Consider the following 20,538-nt stretch of genomic DNA (forward strand, 5'->3'; position numbering starts at 1 on the left):
CAATATACCGTTAAAATCTGTGTCCCCAGTGGAAGATACCCAACATAAAAATGAAAGTACTATCTAAAGTTACACAAGAATTATTTGTGACACCACTTATAGTGTTCTTAGTAACATTCCTAAGTTTTAAATGTACAAGGAGGACACACTAAAAGTTACTGTTTAGAGAAGTTTATGATTTTCAACAGGAATGAACATTTACTAATGTAAGAATTCGACTTAAGTCAGCTCAAAGTCAAAGCAAGGAAAGAGGAGGTTACCTACCCGTAACTGGAAGTTCTTCGAGATGTGCGGTCCCTATTTGTATTCCACTGAGGGTTTATGCATGCACACATATCCAGAGCCGGAGAATTTGTCAGTAGTGTCCGTTGGTCTGCACATGCGCCCTTGGCTCGCCTCATGGTTTCATCGGAGGTAATAAAGAGTGGGGTGGACCGACTGCATCTCCAGTTGCTTCTCCACCACATATCCAACAGAGCCACAGCAGAAGACGAGGTGGGAAGTGGAATACAGATAGGGAATGCACATCTCGAAGAACCTCCAATTACAGGTAAATAACATCCTGTTGTTCTTCTTCAAGTGATGGTACCTATAGTATTCCACTGAGTGTGATTAACAAGCACTACCTAAGTCAGACGAGGTTGTGAGGATGAAGACTTAATGATTGAGCAGAGGACAGCCACACCAAAAGAGGCATCCACCACTGAGTCCTGCATCAAGGCACAACGCGTAGCAAAAGGTGTGTAATGAACTCCAAGTGGCTGCTCTATATATGTCCCCGAGCAGCACATCACGGAGGGAGGCTAGGGTTGAAGCCTGGGCTCTTGTAAATTGGGCCAGCATCCCAAGCAGGCCTGATAACAGGATGTAATGAACCCCAAAATCCACTTAGAGATTCTCTGTGTGACTTTCATGAAAAAGAGGGACACAGCATGATGCCCGCAGTTCAAAGGGTGATTACATTAGTGCAGGTAGAACTAGGCTGAGGTCCCACTGGAGAGTGAGGGGTTGAATGGATTGGGAGGTTCACAAAACCTAGCAGTCAACAGAAGTGGAAAGATGGAATTTTCTTCCACAGGGGGTGGACGGTGCTATCTGCCACTCAGTGGACCTTAAGAGAGCTGAAAGCGAGACCCGATGCCTTCAAGAAGGGGAACCCTCACCACTTCTGGGGAAAGCTGATTTTGTTGGGCCCAGGAGGCAAAGTGTTTCCACTTGGCCCGGTAGCAATGCCCAGTGGACTCTTTCTTGCTGCTAGAGAGGATGTTTTGCACCTCTGATGAACATGCCAGTTCTAGAGAAGATGTTCATACAAATACAATACTCTGAGAAGACACTTGTGAATTGGGATGTCTGATCTTGTGCTGTGTCAGTAGATTGGTGAAAGTAGGGATGGAAATTTGGGGATGGACAGTCATGCAGAGGAGGTTAGGAAATCAATTGTCTAGGCCAGCAAGGGGTGATCAGGATGACTGTTGCTCTGTCTCATCTGATCTCGCGGCATACTCATGGTTGGAGTGGAAGAGGTAAGGCATAGTTGATCTGGTCTGACCAGGGGAGTATGAGAGCATCGCCCGGAGATGGGAGATCAAGACACCCTCCGTCCCCATGGCAGTATGTGCTTCCATTTGTTGTTGATGGGTGAGGGAAAGAGATCTGTGGTCGGAGACTCTCACTGGTCAAAGATGTCACATACCACAGTGTCATGGAGTTCCCACTCGTGGTCAATCACAAACTGCCTGCTGAGCAAGTCTGCAATCACGTTATGTCCCTGGGAGATAGAATGCAGATAAGAGGATCTGGTGGGTGATGCACCAATTCCAGAGGTTGACTGCGTCTGAACACAGTTGACGTAGTAGTGGAGGTGTTGTCCGACATAAGAATATAATGGGAACTGATGAACAGGAGAAATATGTGGCATGCCTTCCTTATAGCCCTGAGTTCCAGAATGTTGATGAACATCCTGGATTCCCAAGGAGTCCATGTTCCCCGTGTCATGTGATTGCCCATATGCACTCCCCAACTTATGAGGGATGAGACGGTAATGATTGTCTTGTCCGGGGAAATGGGGAGAAAGGGAACCCCTATGGAAACCTGTCATGGATCTGTCCACCAGTGGATGGAAGAGAGTAACGAGGTGGATGGCATGATGCATGGATAAATCTTCTGGAGCCACATCTGGAAGCAGTGACGGTGGAGGCAAGCGAAGGCAGTGATGTATGTGCACGAAGCCATGTGGCTAAGGAGGGATAGGTAGGTCCTGGCTGGGACAAAATTGTTGACAACATGGGCTATGAGTTCTTGCAGAGTCTGGAACCTATCCATTGGAAAGCAGACTCATGCTGTGACTGAGTTAATGTAGGCCCCTATAAAGTCTAGGGGTTGTTTGGTCCAAGGTTGATTTTTCAACATTGATGCTGACTCCAATGGAGGAAAGGAGGCTAAGCTACATGGAGGTTGAAACTTGGGCTTCGCATCTGGATCAGGCTGCCAGGAGCCAATTGTCAAGATAAGGGAACACAAGGACCCCATAATGTCTGAGGTATGCCACCATTACTGAGAAAACCTTGGTGAAGATCCTGGGAGCAATGGTGAGTCCTCATGTAAGGTTGCTGTACCTGAAAATGGTGCGAGCTGACCATGAACCTCAGATCCTGTCTGTGGGCTGTATGAAAGTTTATGTGAAAGTGGACATCTTGCATACTGAGAGCTGTTAACCACATGCCTTTTTCTAATGATGGGATGATCGCTTCTAACTTGACCATAAGAAACTTGGGCTTGAAGTTGAAGCAATTGAGAAGGCACAGGTACAGAATAGGTCTTCATCGGCCTTTCTTTTTGGGTATTAGGAAGTTGAACAGGAACCCCATCCCTTGGTATTCCAGAGGAAACCATTATATAGCTCCTCTTTGTAGTAAGGAGTTCATCTCTAGGGTAAGGATGTTGTCATGAGAGTGATCCCTGAGGAGGGATAGGGAAAAGAGGCTGTGGATGAGACAGCATGATGAACTCCATCATATAGCCATGTGGATGACATTTTGCACCCACTTGTCCATTGTTATTGCACTCCAAGCTGACAGAGTGCCAGATGACCCCGGAAAGGAGTGGGATGGTTCTATGGTAGTAAGCGAGGCTCTCTAAAGCAGTTCTCAACCAGGGGTCTGGGGCCCAATTGGGGGGGGGCTGCAAACAGGTTTCAGCAGGTCAGCCATACAAGGCTGGCATTAGACTTGCTGGGGCCCAGGGCAGAAAGCCTAACCCCCACCACCTGGGGCTGAAGCCCAGGGCTCCAAGCCCCACAACCTGGGTCTGAAGCTGAAGCCTGAGAAAATTAGCTTTGCAGGGCCTCCTGTGGCCTGGAGCCCCTGGCAATTGCTCTGCTTGCTATCCCCTAACACTGGCCCTGGCTTTTATATGCAGAAAAAGAGTTATTGTGGCACAGGCGGCCATGGATTTTTTTATGGCACATTTGGGAGGAGAGGGGGTGGGACTTAGAAAGAAAAAGGTTGAGAACCCCTGCTCTAGAGTTCCTCAGAAAGATCTTTTCTGTGGGAATTGCATCTGGCAGGAAAAAGATTGTGAAGGTGGACCCAGAGAACAATATCTTTGAGCCTTTTGACACTTCCATGGTGGTTCATATGGCCTCCGATAGAAAAACTGGGGGTCCTGTAACACTGTGTGGGCAGTGAAGAGTAGACAGTAGAATTTATGCTTGGGAGCAGGTGTGTAAATACCCAAGGAAGAAAGTGTTGCCCTCTAATCTTTGAGGGTGTGGAGAGAATCATCTGTTTTCTGGTTAAAAGATGGGACTCATTGAAAGGGAGGTTTTCAGTCATATTTTGCAATTCCCTGAGAAAACCAGAGGAATGGAGCCACAATTCCCTCCGCATGACTATGCCTGAAGCCACAGAGTGCTATGAAGTATCTGCCATATCCACAGCTGATAGAAGAGATGTCCTTGCTAACAGTTTCCTTTCCTCTATTGCCTAGAAATGGGTACTGTCTTGCTGCGGCAGTTTTTCAGCAAAGTCTTCTAGTTCACTGTAATTCAGGAAATTGTATCTGGCAAGTAATCCCTGATACTTCAAAATCCTGAACTGAATGCTGGCAGAGAAGACCTTGCAAGCCAAAAGGTCCAACCACTTGCCTCCTTATTGGATTAAATGGAGCATAGGTGCTGTTGTTTGGACTGTCCCATTGCTACCTAGACCACAAACGAATTGAGGATGGGAGGGGTGCAAGAAAAGAAACTCAGATCCCTTAACTGGTACATAGTAGTGTTTTTCTACCCCCTTGAGGGTAGGAGTATTGTAGCTGGTGTATGCCAAACTATTCTAGGTGGCTCGAGGGTGACATTGTTAATTGGCAGAGTAACTCTGCCCAGTGTTGATGAGTGAAAGATGTCCAGCAACTTATGTTGAGTGCCTTGGATCTCCTCCAGAGAGGAGGTGGTGAAGCTCTCCTGCCACTTTACACAGGAGATCCAGGCCAGCATGACAGGGCCGGAGGATGTTACGGTGGGCCCCACGGTATGGGGAAACCAGTGGCTCTGTGACAGTTGGAATGGAGGGATATTGCCACAATATAGAAGGCTTCCTCAGATATTCATAGTGGTGGTAATAGATGGACAGTCCCTGCCCCAATCTGCCTCCTCCAAAGATGAAGGCTTGGGACACCTGTTCCATCAGAAGTATCGTAGGAGCTGATGGAAGCATACAGACCATCAGAGCATGGGGTGTCTCTGCTGTGGCATGTCATAAACGGCAGATATAGTCTCCCTAGAAGAAGGTCCCAGAAGGCATGGAGACCTCAGCTTTCCTAGGACAAATACTTCCTGGGGGTGCTGGTGCTTTTCCTGACCTCCCTTGTATAAAGGGTACTCTTTCTGCACCAGGAAACAGAGCAGTAGTTTTCCCCAAAGCAGACAGTTCTTGCAATCTATGGGGCACTGATACTGACAGGATATGCAGTTCGGTACCTAATACAGTGGATCTGTCAACTTGTGCTCTGTCTTCTTGTGTTTTAGAGCATGTTCCCTCCCCATGACTGGAGCTTTTGGAAGAAGTGTCCCCATTCTTAGATTTGGGGGAAAATCTACTACCATGCTTATGTGCACGCTTCCTTATCTCCCGACTAGGATCCAGCACAGGGTCCACAGTGGTGGTCTGCCAGTGCCACACTCAAGACTCTGTAGCTGGAGGCACACTCTTAGCTTTCAGGCTGATGTACCAGGGAGCTTCCCAGCCTAGGTCAGAATGAGGTCTCATGGCAACTTCCATGAGGTACTTCCGGAGGTGGATGGCCCAGCCTTCTTGGGTAAGGCTGGGGAAGGACTGCACCTGGATGCAATGTGGTGAGAAGGAATTGGAGATGCAATTGGTCCATCCCACCATCACCCAGGCAAAACCATGAGGTAAAGCCAATGGACACTACTACTTTCAAATTCTCCAGCTACGGCTGCATGGTGCACATGCATAAATCCTCAGTGGACTACAATAGGGACCATCACTCGAAGTATCTACATAGCAACATTCTATATACATCTTTTCATTCCGAGTTATGATTCCAACCACCTTTTACTCCATCTATGCACCCCTCTTTTCTTCTTCTCTTTATGGCGGCGTATTCTGTCCCCTATACTCTTAGACTGGACCGTAGCTGAAAATTCTGCAGTGAGGTGATGCCATCACATTACTATACATCAAGAAAGCTCTGTAAAATCATGCCACCATCCCCCTCTCTTTCATTTATGTAATATCCCAATCAAAATTGAAATAATGCTTTTCAATCCAATTTCTCAAGTCCCTTGTACATTTGGTAGTAGTATTGCTGATATACTACAAGCCATTACAGTATTCCTGTGGGGGGTGGGAAGGCAGTAAAGGGAGGAGAGGGATAGTAAAAATGGAAGACTTAATATATTAAATATAATGCCATGTTCTGTTTCATTCAATAACCCAAGATTTAAACACAATTGTGAAGTAGGTTAAGATAGAACAGAAGATTTATTGCATTCAGTGTGGGCACTGTTGAAGCCCCTAAGGAGACTGAAGTTGACTTCTTTATGAACTTTAAGCTTCTGAACACAAGATTAAAATTCTTACTGTATGGCTCCTTGAGCATTGCCGGTGGTGATAGTTTGATAAAATAATCAAGAACACATAAGAGTAACTGAAAAGAGATCACCAGGTCATCTTCCATCTGCAATACTTTTCCTGAAAATGTAAAAAAAGAATTTTATGAGTCAATGCTTGGAGTTTAAAATAAAATTATTCCTGACAGAAGGAACATGTGGATGTTTCACCTCAAAACAACTGTTAACGGATTCTGGAAAACACCACCTAGGATGTGAGCATGTCTGAAGTTTGATGTATTTAATCATGCATGATTTGCAAGGATTTATCACTCTGGAAAGAACATACATATGTAATTCATTTTTTTTTTTAAACTGTGCATGAAGTTCTTACTTCCCAGCACATGACTTCCCCCCACTCCACACTTTTTACTCAAGAATAATGACACTGTAGACAACTACTTCGCCTTCATGTATCGCTATTTTGTATTTATGTAATTTTTCCCCCTTTTCTCTTCTCCAATTACTATTTAAACTTGGTTTTACAAAAAAAATACATAATTTCTCTTCATTTATACAGAGTCCGTTAAAAGCACAGCAATTGTTATATTCCAAGCTCAGGTTAGTCAGGCTGTTCAAACAGTCTTCGTGATAGGTGATATACTTACAAGTTATAGAAGTAGAAGTAGTAACCGCACTACAAAAATTAACAGTATACGGTGTATACAGTTTAACAGTTATCCTTACCACTAGGACTAGAAGGATACCACCTAGGCTCGCTTCCAGCCTCAGTTTGACTGAGCTCATCTACTTCCAAACCTCTTATGGAACTTTTTTTTAATTGACCCTCCCATACCTAATAGAATTTTACCCCTTCCTCATGACTCTCAAAGAGGCAAGGCAGAAAACCTCCCCTACCATTAACTTTATGGATATGCTCAAGAATTTTAGGAGGAAACAAAAACTTATTTCAGCTGCTCCTAAGCAGGTTTTCTTGACAGTTGTAAACACACAAACTTTGTATACACTAGGGCTCCCACTGGTGCAATGAGGATTTTTAAAATAAATTCTTTAGTGTAGAAGAGGCGTTAGATGATGATTGTACTGCTATAACAATATGGTGCTGGCCTCCTATCCTTCACTAAGGCCCAAGCCCTTCACAAAGTGAGTCTTACTACGGTGAAGAAACAATCTTACAAACTTCTCCAGGTCCATTTAAAAATATATAAATAAAATACTGGTCACTGTCAGGCAGCCATTTTCATGAAATAGGGCCATTAAAACAAAAACAAAAAACAAAAAAACAAACAACCACCACCATTCCACCCTCAAATCCAAGTGGCCAGAACAGCAGCAGCCTCCTAAGTGGCAGGAAAGATCTCATACCATATTCAAACTTCCCAGTCCATAATGCCAGCTAAGAAAACAGCTAAACGTATTGTATTGGAGATATCAAACAAAAAGTCTATAAATTCACTCCAATAAAAGAAATTACTAGAAACATAATTTACCTTTTGCCAACAAAAACGTGATCCAGGAAGTTTTCAGAACCAATGGGAAACTCAATTCAGCAGCAGTCCTATACACAAATGACAAAGTAGTAAAAATTTCACAGCAACAGTTCTACAACAATTCTGAATATAGTCTCTGGAGAATCACTTGAGTCTGTGGACTCATTCATTTAGGGCAACGCAGAAAGTTTTCCTATACCCTTTAAGGTTTATTAGTTACCACAATACATTCTGAATGGAATTAAAACTACAAACAAATTTTGAAATGCAAAGGCTAATTGTTCTTATTCCATCCAAGAAATGCTAAGCATTAATGTCTGGGTGAAGGAAGTGAATGTTGATAATTTACTCAAGTTATTGTGAGTAGTTTTCTCTTGCTCATGTCTTTGACAAAAAGGTCCTATTCTCCAGTCACACCATTAACTCAATCTAATTTTGGGAGCAGCCAATATTTCCTCTCATCTATTACTATGTTTATGAAGTTCATCCTGCCACTGTTAGTTTCTTCCTTGCTGATCCATAAGCCAGCAGGTAGAGATATTCATGATGCAAATGGCACCACGAATATACTTCCAAGTATATCACTTCATTTCCCACTGAAACTCCTCAAGTCCCTGCTCAATCTAAACTAGTCACATGACATGTTGGTGCCATCAATAGATTTTTTTTGTATACACTTTAGAAACAAGTAGTTAGAAAAGTAAAATACTAACATATGCTTTGGACCACCTCCTAAATCTTGTTTGTATGTATGTATGTATGTATGTATGTATGTATGTATGTATGTATGTATGTATACACAAATTATAAAAGTCAAACTTACTGACTGCTGGGTTGTACCATGTAGATAAGTCCACAAGTCCTAGGGAAAAAAAAATTCAGTTCCTTACTTTGCATCCTTTCTCAATCTAAAACAAGTGTGTAGCATTCTTTGTTTCAGCTAAATACAGCAGAAATAGATACCACCTCAGAAAATGTCAGTTATTGTAATTAAAGAACATCGCCAATCTGCTTTACAAGTGTCACAAACAGACACCATGAGCTGGTTATAACTAGTAGTTTTACAAGGATCAGCTCTTCTTGGAATGCTTATATCAAACCTCACATAATAAAGCAATTTTAAAACGTGATCTATTAAGTAATCATCATAGTTTCCAGAAAGCCAGGATTTACATGCACATTATTTTCCAATGTCTTGTAAATAAATTGTAGACTCTGTAGTACACTCAAACTGCTGGATGAAATGTGTCTTGACTGTTTTACAGCCTTTATTGTATCAGTGTTACCATCTCACGATTCTGTTGAAAGAATCTCACCATATGAGTTTCTTCTTAAAACCTCAGGCTCTTGGAGTCAAGCAATTACAAGAGACTCAACTCTCATTTTAAAAATAAGTTGCCCTAGGCTTCATGATTGAGGGGGGAGAATAGAAACTACTAAAATATGACCCAAGTGTGCAACCTAAAGGCTCAGGAACCAGAAGTCGACAGAAAGACAAAGAAATTGTAAAGCCTCGTGATTGAGTTGGACTCAAATTTTTGAATGCTTGAGGTTGGCAATACTGTTTTAAATTTTATCCTTTAATTTGCCTCAAAGTCCCTTCTTCTGTAATGTCACTGTACAAACATTTTACAGAAAAAAAAAGATCAGAGGGAAAAAAAAAAGGTAAAAAATGAGGAATGGGTGGGGAAAGACACCAGACAAATAGTCGGAGCAAGATTTAAAAGGAAAAAGGGAATATGCAGATTAAGGGACATTTTTATACTTCAGAAGAGATTATTAGGGTTGCCAACTGTTTAATTACACAAACCCAAACACCCTTGCCCTGCCCTGTCCCACCCCTTCCCCAAGGCCACAGCCCTGCCCTTTCTCCAAGACCCCGCTTCTCCACTCACTCCAGCCTCAGTGGCTAGCTCTCCCCCACCCTCACTCACTTTCACCAGACTGGGGCAGGGGGTTGGGTTGTGGGGTCTGGGCTAAGCCTGGGGTATGGCATTGGGGTATGGTGGAAGACTCAGGGTGCAGGCTCCAGGAGGGAGTTTGGGTGTGGGAGAGGGTTCAGGGTATGGACTCCGGAAGGGGGTTTGGGTACAGGAGGGGGTTCAGGGCTGGGAGAGAAGAAGGTTGGGGTGCCATAGGGGGTTCGGGTTTGGAGGGAGTTTGGGTACTGGAGGGGCTGGGGCAAGCGGTTTGGGTGCAGGAGGGGGATTGGGGTGCAGGCTCCAGCCGGGGGCACTTACCTTGGGTGGCTCCCGGAAGCGGCGGCTTGTCCGACAGCGGCTCCTAGACTCACAGGCAGCCAGATGGCTCTGTGCATGGACCCTGTCTGCAAGCAGTGTCCCCACAGCTTCCACTGGCTGCAGTTCCCCGTTCTCAGCCAATGGGAGCTGCAGAGTTGGCGCTCAGGGTAGGGGGCAGCACGCAGAGACCTTCTGGCCACACCTCCTCCTAGGAGTCGCTGCTGGACACGTTACCGCTTTTGGGAGTGGCACAGAGCCAGAGCAGGTAGGGAGCCTGCTTGATCCCACCGCACCACTGGACTTTTAGATGCCTAAAATCTCCCAGTTTGGCTTCAGTAGCCTCCAGGAGATCAAGCCCAATTCTGGGTGACTCCTGGCCAAACCAGGACAGTTGGCAACCCTATCTATGGTAGGTTTGAGAAAAAATATTTTGGACTTTCCTAGCACTTTCCATCTTCCATACTGATGATCAATGCAATGATAAACTGGATTAGAGTTAAAGAACAAAGAATTGATATTACCCATTTAGGAAAGCAAATCTACCATGTCCCTTTAGGCAATGGGGAGTATCAATAGGACGTGCAGCAGTAAAACCTGTTGAAGTGTTGCTAAGCAACTGAAAATAATTTGCTTAGATGAAAGGACTAGTTGCCTAACATATGAGGAGAAATATGTTGGGGAGTGGGGGAAGGAGCAAGAACAGTGTATACCATGGGCAAGAGATAAAAGCCAACTTGTAGGCAGCCAGCTTAGTAGTATGTTTGAATTTCACAGCTAAACATACATGAAAATGCAGACCACCAAGACTGAAATCACTTACGGCTATTCAGTGGCCCTGTCTCTATGCTTGGTTTGGTTGCTTGTGCCTCAATGGCTGACAATACCCATACAATACACCTTCACAGTCATCCTAAAGGGATACTTTAGGGCCATGCGACTTTTTTTGGTGATGCACTGATACAAGAGACAATAACAGTTCAATGGCACAAAGCTGAAAAATACTTTAGCATTGTGGCAACTCTGCTGATGCCACAACACTTGTGGCCCTCTTGCATTGATGCTCAGTGCTGTGAAGTACCTCTCACTGAAGACTGCAATCAGAAAGGAATTTAAGAGCATTCTAGGAGAGGTTGAGATACTGGCATGAGGTACACACTAGCACTTCAATGGACCAAAAATCTTTGAGAGCTAGGAGAGTTCATCCCTGTCCCAGTAAACTCAAGAATAGCAAGTTGCCTGTATTTCTGTCTTTGGAGAAATATCAAAACTATCTAAGAGTTCTCTAAAGCAGCCTATGTTGGTTTAAAAAAAAAATAATAATAAAGGATACACACAGAAGACTTAAATCTGCCCCATTCACTTTCAGTGTCTCCTTTCCTTCCCCCTCAGAAAAGGCTACAATTTTGTTAATTAATTTTGTATTAGAGTTATGCAAGACTGTCTATTTCCTCATGTCATATTGCTGTATTTGTGATCAGCTGAGGCACTCAAAATTGCTCACCCTTAATACACAAGGAAGGGAGCTGCTGACAGACCATTTCCCATAAGCCTTCACTTCTGGAATACACTTCCTCCCAACCCCACAGCTCAGGAGAAAAAGATGCACATAGACACTTAAAAAGACTTTTAGATGTGCTCAAATCTCAACATTTCTCTCAGGCATTTTGTGGAGATGATGGGATGTGAACTGAATGGGACTACTTAGGTGGTGAGGTTTTCAGGGACAATTTACCTGTACCATGCCTAAAAATGGAGGCTGGAGGCCCCTGGTATTACCATAGTACAAATAATAGCAACAGAAGCAACAACAGGATGATCCTATAATGCAGTATAATAGTTATGGTGTAAACAGTGTTTCTGTATAACCGATTTTAAAATACTGGGAGATATGCTTAAAGTTTAGGATGGGCACTTCTAATACACATTTTAGAAATCAAAATAAATGTCAGCTAAAAATGAATCCATCAGCTCAAACAAAAAAATTGTGCATTTTACCTTTCAAACTTGTGATATAGTGCAGATAATACATCATACTTCTTATTCAGTCGTGATACATTACTATCAACTTTAGTGCTTATGGTATCCATATTAACATCCATCTCTCTCAGCAACCGAAAACATGTGCACACACTGCAAGGAAGACAGATGAGAGATGATGAGATCTGTTTCTTTAAAACAAAAAAGAATATTTACCTTAGAGTAACTGATTCTTTAAGAGGTGTTGTACATACTTTTCATATGCTCAAGAAGTTCTTTTTAGCTAGCAGTGTCTAATGGGGCCAGGACTGCACCTTTTGTGCCCTCATGTCTCCCTCTTCCCCAGGATATAAAGAGCAGAGTGGGCCTGACCTTGCCTCAGTTTCTTCACAAATACAGACTCATCAGAGTAGGGACTCTGCATCAGTGGGGAAGGAGAGCAGGTGTTGAATCATATCTGGAAGAACCAGTGTTACTGTAGGGTAAGTATCTGCTCTGAGTGATTGCCCACACAGATTCAGCTCTTTACAATTAACAAAGAGTTGTCTATTTATCTGCAGGTGGGTATAAGGAGTCTATCAGAAGGCATCCCTGCCTGGAGTGCTATCCTATGGCATGTCACAGCACAACCCATGATTCTGCCTCCATTTCCCTTTCAGTGGTTCCCAAAAATATACAAACGCATTCCAAGTATACATATGCTCCCCTACAGGGTTAATTTATTACAAAAGCAAACTCCATGCTACAAACCAACTCACCAACATTCCATTGAACAGTCCCAATGTCTCTCACCATGATCTGTATCTCAGTACAGCACCAGCATCTCACACCATGCCTCACTCCCAGGTATTGTTCTGGGGTCATTGGCCACGCCTCACCCAAATCTTCAGCCTTCGTTGGCCCTATCATTTCAGCTCTCCAGCTCAGAGAGCCAGTAGGCTCTCCCTCTGATGCTCTCAGCCTTCAAGCCCTCTCTAGCTGTCTTTGGCCATGGCTCTTTGGCTCAGGAAGGCCAGCAAGATAGCTCCTCCAGTGACTTCTTTCAATTTCTTCCACTTTCCAGGGAGGGAAAGCAGAAAGATTTCAGTTCTCTGCAACCTTCCCCAGAGACCTCCTCCAGTCTCCTGACTCCCAGATAACCCTCACACTTGCCCTTTTCCTGTCCGAACCAGGCAGCTCTTACCTACCCCTTTCCTGAGTGACCCTTGCTAGCTGCTCTTGCACTTATTAGGGCCCAGGTACCCTCTTTTAAGCATATTTAGGAAGCAGCTGATGAGTCACAGATGCACAAGACACCCCTTCCACTTAAAGGGGCCAGTCACCCTGTAACAGTCTTTTTTTAACTAGTGATGCAAGACAGCCCTATAGAAATGGTATCCAAACCTCTGGTCTGCACTAGGGCTTCTTGGTACTCTGATAATAGAAATAGTGAACAGTAAATGTGTGGACCAAGCTCCACATTGCTGTTCTACTCATCTCAGGTATGGAAACTACCCAAACAGGCAGCCAAGGCAGCTTGAGCCCTAGTAGAATAGCCCTAGTATGGTCAGGGAATTTTTCCTCACTAACTGATAAGTTCTTATGCAGTCAAAAACCCACCTGGATAACCTTTGAGTGAATGGTGGTGCCCTTTGACTGTCAAATGTCATTACATTAGCAGGGGTGCATTCCTGAACAATTTTAGTTTATCTAAATAAAATGACAGTCTAGCATGCAAAGCTTTGAAAAGAAAGCCACTTGGTGAACAGACCAATTTTTATAGAATTTTGAGACTACCTTGAGCAGGAACTTTGGGTGAGGTCTAAGGGTAACCCCATAATTCTGAAATACCATAGACAGAGGACCTGACATACAAGCCTGTATCTCTCCTACCCTCTCACCTGATATAACATCCACCAGGAAATCAGTTTTCAATGAGAGGTGGTAAAAGGAGCAGGTTACTAATGGCTCAAAGAAGGGACCCATCAACACTTAGTCCTATATTCAGATTAAAGGAGGGAGGAAGCACTTAAACTGGGAGGCGGGGGTGGAAATACATGAAACTCAGGACTTTTGTTACTGTAGGATGTAAAGACAGTATGGCTTACAGATAATTCTGCAAAATGAACTCTTATTTTGAGTGGATGAAGAGTCCAGATTGCTTTCAAGTAAGTTGCCCAGTATTGTTGAAACTGGAGATGTCAGTGATGAAAGCTGTTGCTGAGCTATCTGGATGGAAAAATCTGTTAGTTTAGTTCTGAAAGCCAATTTGGCTGAAAGGTTTCCTGTTCTGGAGTAGAATGTTCTGAACCTCAGCTGTACAGCTTCTTTCAGTATACTTCATTCAGCCAGCAATCAGGCTATCAGGTGTAAAGATGCTAGGTCATTGTTCTAAGAGACTCAGGTGGAATGGGGTCTGTGTTGATCGGATAATTCTAATATGAGAATTGCCTGGCTCATGCTGGAGCTATCATGATACACCCTGTATCCTTGTCTCAGGACTCTCCAAGGGCAAGGCTAGAAGGAACTGTCAGCTCATCTAGTCCAGTGGTTCTCAACAAGGGTATATGTACCCGAGGGTACACACAGGTCTTCCGGGGGTACTCGGCTCATCTAGATCAGTGTTTCTCAGCCTGTCGGTTGCAGCCCTCAGGGTGGTCATGGGACAAGTTTAGGGCAATTGCAAGTGTAGGATTGGCAGTAGGGGTGGCAAGCAGGGCAACTGCCCAGGCCCCCACACTCCAGGGAGCCCTGCAAAGCCAAGTTGCATGCTTCAGCCCCACCACCTGGGGCTCAGGCTTCAGACAAGGCTCACACCTGAAAAAATTTCAAGCATCACACAGAAATGTAAATAGAATATTTATATTCCAAATTGATTTCATAATGTGGTAAAAATGAGAAAATAAGCAATTTTTCAGTAATAGTGTGCTGTGACACTTTATATTTTTATGCCTGATTTTCTAAGCACGTAGTTTAAGTGAGGTGAAACTTGGGGTATGCAAGACAGACTCCTAAAAGGGGGATAGTAGTCTGGAAAGGTTGAGAACCACTGATGTATACAGTCTGATCTCCTGTATACCACAGGTCAGCAACACTATCCATCACCTGCACACTAAACCCAACAACCAAAATTATACAATATTACCTGCCACAGGCAGAGAACAGGAGGGGCCAAGGAGCACAATTAAGTGAGGCCTCCACAACAGCAGGGAAATTAAGTTATATATACACCCAGATGATCCTGGCAAGCAGAGGAAGGCAAAAACCCCCATCAGCTGCAGAGGAAGGCAAAAACCCCTAAAGTCATTGCAAAATTCCTTTCCAACCCCACATATGGCGATAAATTAGACTCCCAGCACATGAGTAAGAACCAGCCTGCCATGCACCTGAGAGAGAGAATATGCTCGGTACCATCTCAGAGCAATGGCCCTCTCCATTCCATGTCCTATCTCTAGGTGGGGCCATCCCTGATGCTCCAAAGGATGGATATTCAAAAAACAGAATACAGAGGGATGGAAATCCTTTCTGACCCCTGCATGGGGTTGGCTGAAACCCTAAAGCATAAGCATTTAGGAACATAAGACATTCTAGATAGCCCTATATATGCATACTCTTTTATACAAATATTGCAGTAGTATGTAGATAATAGGCCTTAAGAGGAATATGAAAGCTAAGACGCTTGTTATTAATATGCATGTGTTAATGTTCTATATGAAGCTGTGAATTCCCTCTAGATGTTACTAGAACGAAGTTTAAGACCAGAAAGCCTAGCCTACGTAAAAAGTGATAAACAGGTCTGTCCTAGCCAAAGGACAGTGGGTTTACCTCAATTACATATTAGCTATAAACAAACCTATCAAGCTAAACCAGCAGGGGTTATCCCGAGTCTGAATATGACAGATGGAGAATTAAAATGGCTCCTGCATCCCACAGGAGACTGAATCCCCAGGAGGCCTTTCAGACTTACAATACAAAGACAGCCCCTTGGGAATATAACGAACAGACACACTCCATCTTGATCCTTCATGTTAAGGAGACAAAGAAACCAAATGATTTAATCTCGGTGATGGGTCCTGACCAGTAAAAAGCTGGAAAGGAGATGCAGGGCCCCTCCGCAGGAACCATCTTGAATAAAGACTATTGTGCTACATAACATTTTACATAGTTGGATGCATGTTTTCCCTTTTGCTTGTAACCATCTCTACCCTTTATCTCCTTTACTAGGTATTATTTAATCCATGCTCTTTTGTTAATAAAGTAGTATTACTTTTACCATAAACCAATTCAGTGCTGTGTTTGAAGGGAAGGGTATATTTACCCCAGTTAAAGTACATGACAGTTTATTAATTTAAGAGATCAGCAAACTCAATATCTTCTGTGAATGCACAGTGGTAGGGACTGTGCATTACACAGAAACATCTCTGAGGAGCTTGAGTTCAGTGAATGTCACCTGCTAGGTGAGGTCTAGTCCAGGAGAGCCTTGAGGAATTTGCTGGTGAGGAAGACAGACTGGAGTGGCAGAAAGCTGACACTCTAATCACCAGCAAAACATATTCTTGCTGAGTCAGAGAGAAAACAGTGGCTCACAGATCTGGGTATCCCCAGAAGCATGTTTCAAACACATAAACCAGAAGCAAGGCCCAAGGCTGCTGAGCCCCGGCCCTTAGAATCACAAGCAACCCTATCATACAATCGCATTCATAAATTTGTCCAGCTCTCTCAAAACTAATTAAGTTGTTTGCCCTCACTGTCATGGGTATCTATGGAAAGGTATACATGAGTCCTAGTGTCCAGGGGATGAGGAAGGTGTTGAAAGGGAGCCTGGACTTGTGTCCCCATTGCAGCAGGTATCAGTTAGTAATGTGCTCTGGTGCAGAATGCACCACACACAGATGTTTGGCTTCCCGACAGAATGGGGATGATCTTGCTCCCCCTTGCCTGTAAATATAGTGCATTGTTGTAGTGTTGTCAGCCAGCACTTGACTTGCTGATTCCTGAAGGTGTAGCAATGCCTTTTCATGCCAGGCCAATTGTCTTAACTTCTAAAATGCTTATGTGCAAGCAGGCTTCCAAACCGTCCCTGAATTGCCAGTTAAACCAGATAAGCCCATTCATGCCCACACAGAGGAATCTGTTATAAAAGATTTTTGGAGGTAGAGACATGGATTAGGGAAATTCTTCTCCACACCTGAAATTGCTCTGTCCACCCAATTTAACAAAGAGGATTTCTAGTGGGACTATGACCAACTAATTGTTAGGACCCTGGTCTCAAACCCCAGTCTCAAACCCAGGCCCACTGGGTTCCTGAGAAGCAACCTTGGCCATCATGCCACAGCAGTTCAAATTATCAATGAATTCACATACTTGAGTGGGTCAGCTTCCAGGATTTCACGACCAGCTTCCTGATTGGCTGGTAACCAATACAAACTCCCTGCTTCCTTTCTGACCTTGTCTAAGCAACAAGCCATTACCCACTAGCTGCTACTTGGACCCTGTTTGACCCTGTCTTGCCACCCCATCTGATCCTGCCTTGCTGCCTCATGCAACCCCACCAGATACCTCAGTGTACCTTCCCCTTAGATTAGTTCTCTTGGCTATCATATCTCGTGCAGAGTAAATATAAAAATCAGAGAATTACACTTCGCTTGAGTTTGGTTAAAGAAGTGCATTATAAAGAAAAGGCTTGAAAATAATGAGTTAAGTCCAGAAGGAATGCAGTGGAAGGAATGTCTGGTTCAAAAAAAACAGGACAAGTTTTTAAAAAGAAGGCCCCTGACCGATAGAGGTTACTGTAGATGGTTTTAAATAAGACAGATAATCTGTCTTAGAAGGAGCGAACATGAACCTTGGTACCCCACATACTTCCTTGTTACCTCAAGTGTTCTCTCAAAAGTTAGGGCCTATGCAAACCCAGGTGCAAATGAAGAACCGTTGGTCAGCGAAGAGATGGGGAAGAGATAGGGAGGAAAGGCCTTGGCAAATCTTATCTGGATTAAAACTGGAAATAAGAGTAAACGGTCTCAAATTGGTTTTTAAACTGAAGTTAGTAATTGGCAATGACATCACTTGTTTGTTAAAGTGTTCAAAAAGTAAACTCTTACAGGGTTCATTGCAAAGACCTGCCTGGCCAAGTTGGAGCCAACCAATATGGGTCTAAGCACTCCTGGGTGTAATCTATCTTTATCAAACATTTCAATATCTTCATCAAATATTTATTATGTACTAACAATAATGAAACATTCAGATTTAGGCTTTTGGGGCATGTTTAGAGCAACTGTATAAATAGTTGCTCTAAACAGTCAGCCTTTAGATTTAATAAAGGAATTTTTATGTTTAAATTAGTGTTGTGGTAATACCCTGCATGAATAATATTTCCAACATCTTGCATGAACTCTGACTACTTATCTGGACCACTCTTTAACCCACCTAATCCCTGGGTGTTACATGTCTGCATGTGGCATCTGGTAGGTAGATATACTGATCTCAACCCCTTTTGCATGGATCAAAGGTGAAGTGTGGCATACTGTGTGATGTGAGTGTATACTGCAAAGCATACAAGTATGAGACAGTCTCACTGGTGTTCTTAGACAGGCATGAAGTTGCTTTATGAGGTCTGTCATTGTCTGACACTGTTGCTGTAGAAGTTAGACCCTCACTGATCTGAAGTCTAATACTGATGCTTTGAATTCTAAGCTCCGAGTTGGACTTTGCTGGGTTTCAATGTCAGAAACCAAAACTAAGTAAGACGTTTTTGGATTGTTTGCACCAAGTCAGTCACCTGTTCTCCTTGAATTAGCCATTCAGCTTCATGGTGATGAAAACTGCTGGAGCTATGAAAAGGTCAAAAGGAAGGACTCCATACTGATAGCATGATGTTCCTACCATGGATTTCAGGTATTTTCTGTGAGCTGGATAAAAGGAAATGTGAAAAAAGGCATCTGGCAGGTCAAAGGCTGCAAACCAGTCCAGAGAATCCCATAAACTGATTGTAGAAACTGAGGTTGAAGGTGGTGAGGTGATGTAAGAGAATGCGTCTCCAACCCAGTCTTTGTGAAAAAAGTGGGAGTGGGAACAAAAAGGACCCCGCCTCTGAACTCCAGTCTCTTGTGAAAAGGGTTCCTGAAGAAGAATGTGGGCAGAGGGCAAGGTGGCTGGAAGGGACTGAAACTGGATGGATAGTCCTTGATTATGATCAAGGACCCAGTGGTTCATGGTAATCATATCCCAAGCTTCTCGAAAATGGGAGACAGTTGCCATGGTAGAACAAAAAAGATCCTGTGATGTGCCAACCAAGTTCCCAATGTTGGTGTCAAATGTGCTGCCCATTCAAAGCTCCAGACTAGGGAGGCAGCAGACGGTAGCCTCCAGTGAAATATCTGCCTCTTCCTCAGTGGCTTGGAAGATCTTCGATGGCTGACCATAACACTTGAAATACTGCTGTTGTGTTGTCTGCTTTCTTATTTGGGGTTGGGAGAGCGCCCCAAGGAATGTAAAGTTGCCCTGGAATCTTTCAGGGTATGATGTGCCTAATCAGTACCATTGCTGAAGAGGTTGTAGCTCTGAAATGGGAGGCCCTCGTTGTTGCTTGGGCTTTCCTAGGATTCCTGCAGACTGAAGCCACAACAGTCTTCTTTTGGCAATTGTGTGCACTGCCTTGTCAGATGTGTCCAGTGCAGCCTGCAAGGATATTCTAGCAGTCAACTGGACCTCAGCCAGGACGGCTTTCAATTCTTCTTGATACTGCTTGAGTAGCTTATCCACAGTTAGTTGTCCCTGTTGAAGAAATCACTGAGAGCAGAGCTTAGTAATTTGCAACCCACATTTGGAGGACGACAGCAGATAAACAGACCTTCCAGACAAAAAGATCCATTTTTTGAGGATCCTCTTCTCTGGGTGTGGATTTCAGAGGACCTTGCTGCTTTGTCCCCTAGACACAACCAGAAAGAGCCAGGGGAAAGATGTTGATACAAATATTCAAACCCCTTTGCAAGGACTTATCTTTTGTCCACTCTCAGAGTTGGAGTCAATGCAGGTGTGTGTCGGGTTTTGACAGGTTCCAGTAGACCATCATTTATCAACACGACTAATCTCCCTGGAGTTGCAGACTAAACCATGTCCAAGAATCTGTGCTTCTCTTGTACTGTCTCAAGGGGAATATCTAAGATTCTGCCATGTGTTTTATCAAGTCTTAGAAAACTGCAAATTCATCTGCACCATCTCCCACAAAGAAGAGACCAGGGTGGATAAAAAAATCAAGACTGTTTTTCCCCAAAAAACATTTAAAAAAAAGTTTTTTTTAATCAAAAAAGATTTAAAAAGTTTTAATCAAGATATATCTTTGAACTATAATGTCTCATCATGGAATAGGGATTATAAATTAATTCTAATTCTGTAGTACGAGACAATATATTCATGCAACGTTTAAGAAAAGTTTTCCAAATGAGTTCCAATAGTTCATGGATTAGGAACCCAATCTTATGGGGTTCCACAGGCTTCTGTATAGATTTAGTCTTTAATCTTTCTATCTACCTAATGGGACTCAGTGTTCAGTCTAGAAGATACCATCAGAGATGCTTAGTTTGTTTTGCAGTTCTCAAACTGTGGCTGTCTCCCCAGAGGTAACATGCTTGTTAACAGCAAAAATGTTTATAAATAAATAGAGGTGAGAAATAACAGACCTCAACACTATTGTCTCTCTGCAAATTTGTGTACACAAAAGCAATCCCTTACCTCTCTCTAAAAGTGCAAAGTTTCAAAA

General features: G+C 43.4%; 1 protein-coding gene across 3 annotated transcripts in view; it reads right to left on the reverse strand.

The window, feature by feature from the left end:
- The window catches only part of RB1 (RB transcriptional corepressor 1), a 160,355-nt gene that overhangs the window by 121,562 nt on the left and 18,255 nt on the right, over positions 1–20,538 (reverse strand). For all 3 annotated transcript variants that reach the window (XM_038386558.2, XM_043504518.1, XM_043504520.1), the window contains 4 exons: positions 11,820–11,954; positions 8,408–8,446; positions 7,585–7,652; positions 6,105–6,215 (listed from right to left, as the gene is read on the reverse strand). In XM_038386558.2, coding sequence (XP_038242486.1) covers positions 6,105–6,215; positions 7,585–7,652; positions 8,408–8,446; positions 11,820–11,954 — 353 coding nt within the window. The remainder of the gene's footprint in view (positions 1–6,104; positions 6,216–7,584; positions 7,653–8,407; positions 8,447–11,819; positions 11,955–20,538) is intronic.

This window comes from Dermochelys coriacea, chromosome 1 (genome assembly GCF_009764565.3).
Source record: "Dermochelys coriacea isolate rDerCor1 chromosome 1, rDerCor1.pri.v4, whole genome shotgun sequence".
Classification (NCBI taxonomy): domain Eukaryota; kingdom Metazoa; phylum Chordata; order Testudines; family Dermochelyidae; genus Dermochelys; species Dermochelys coriacea.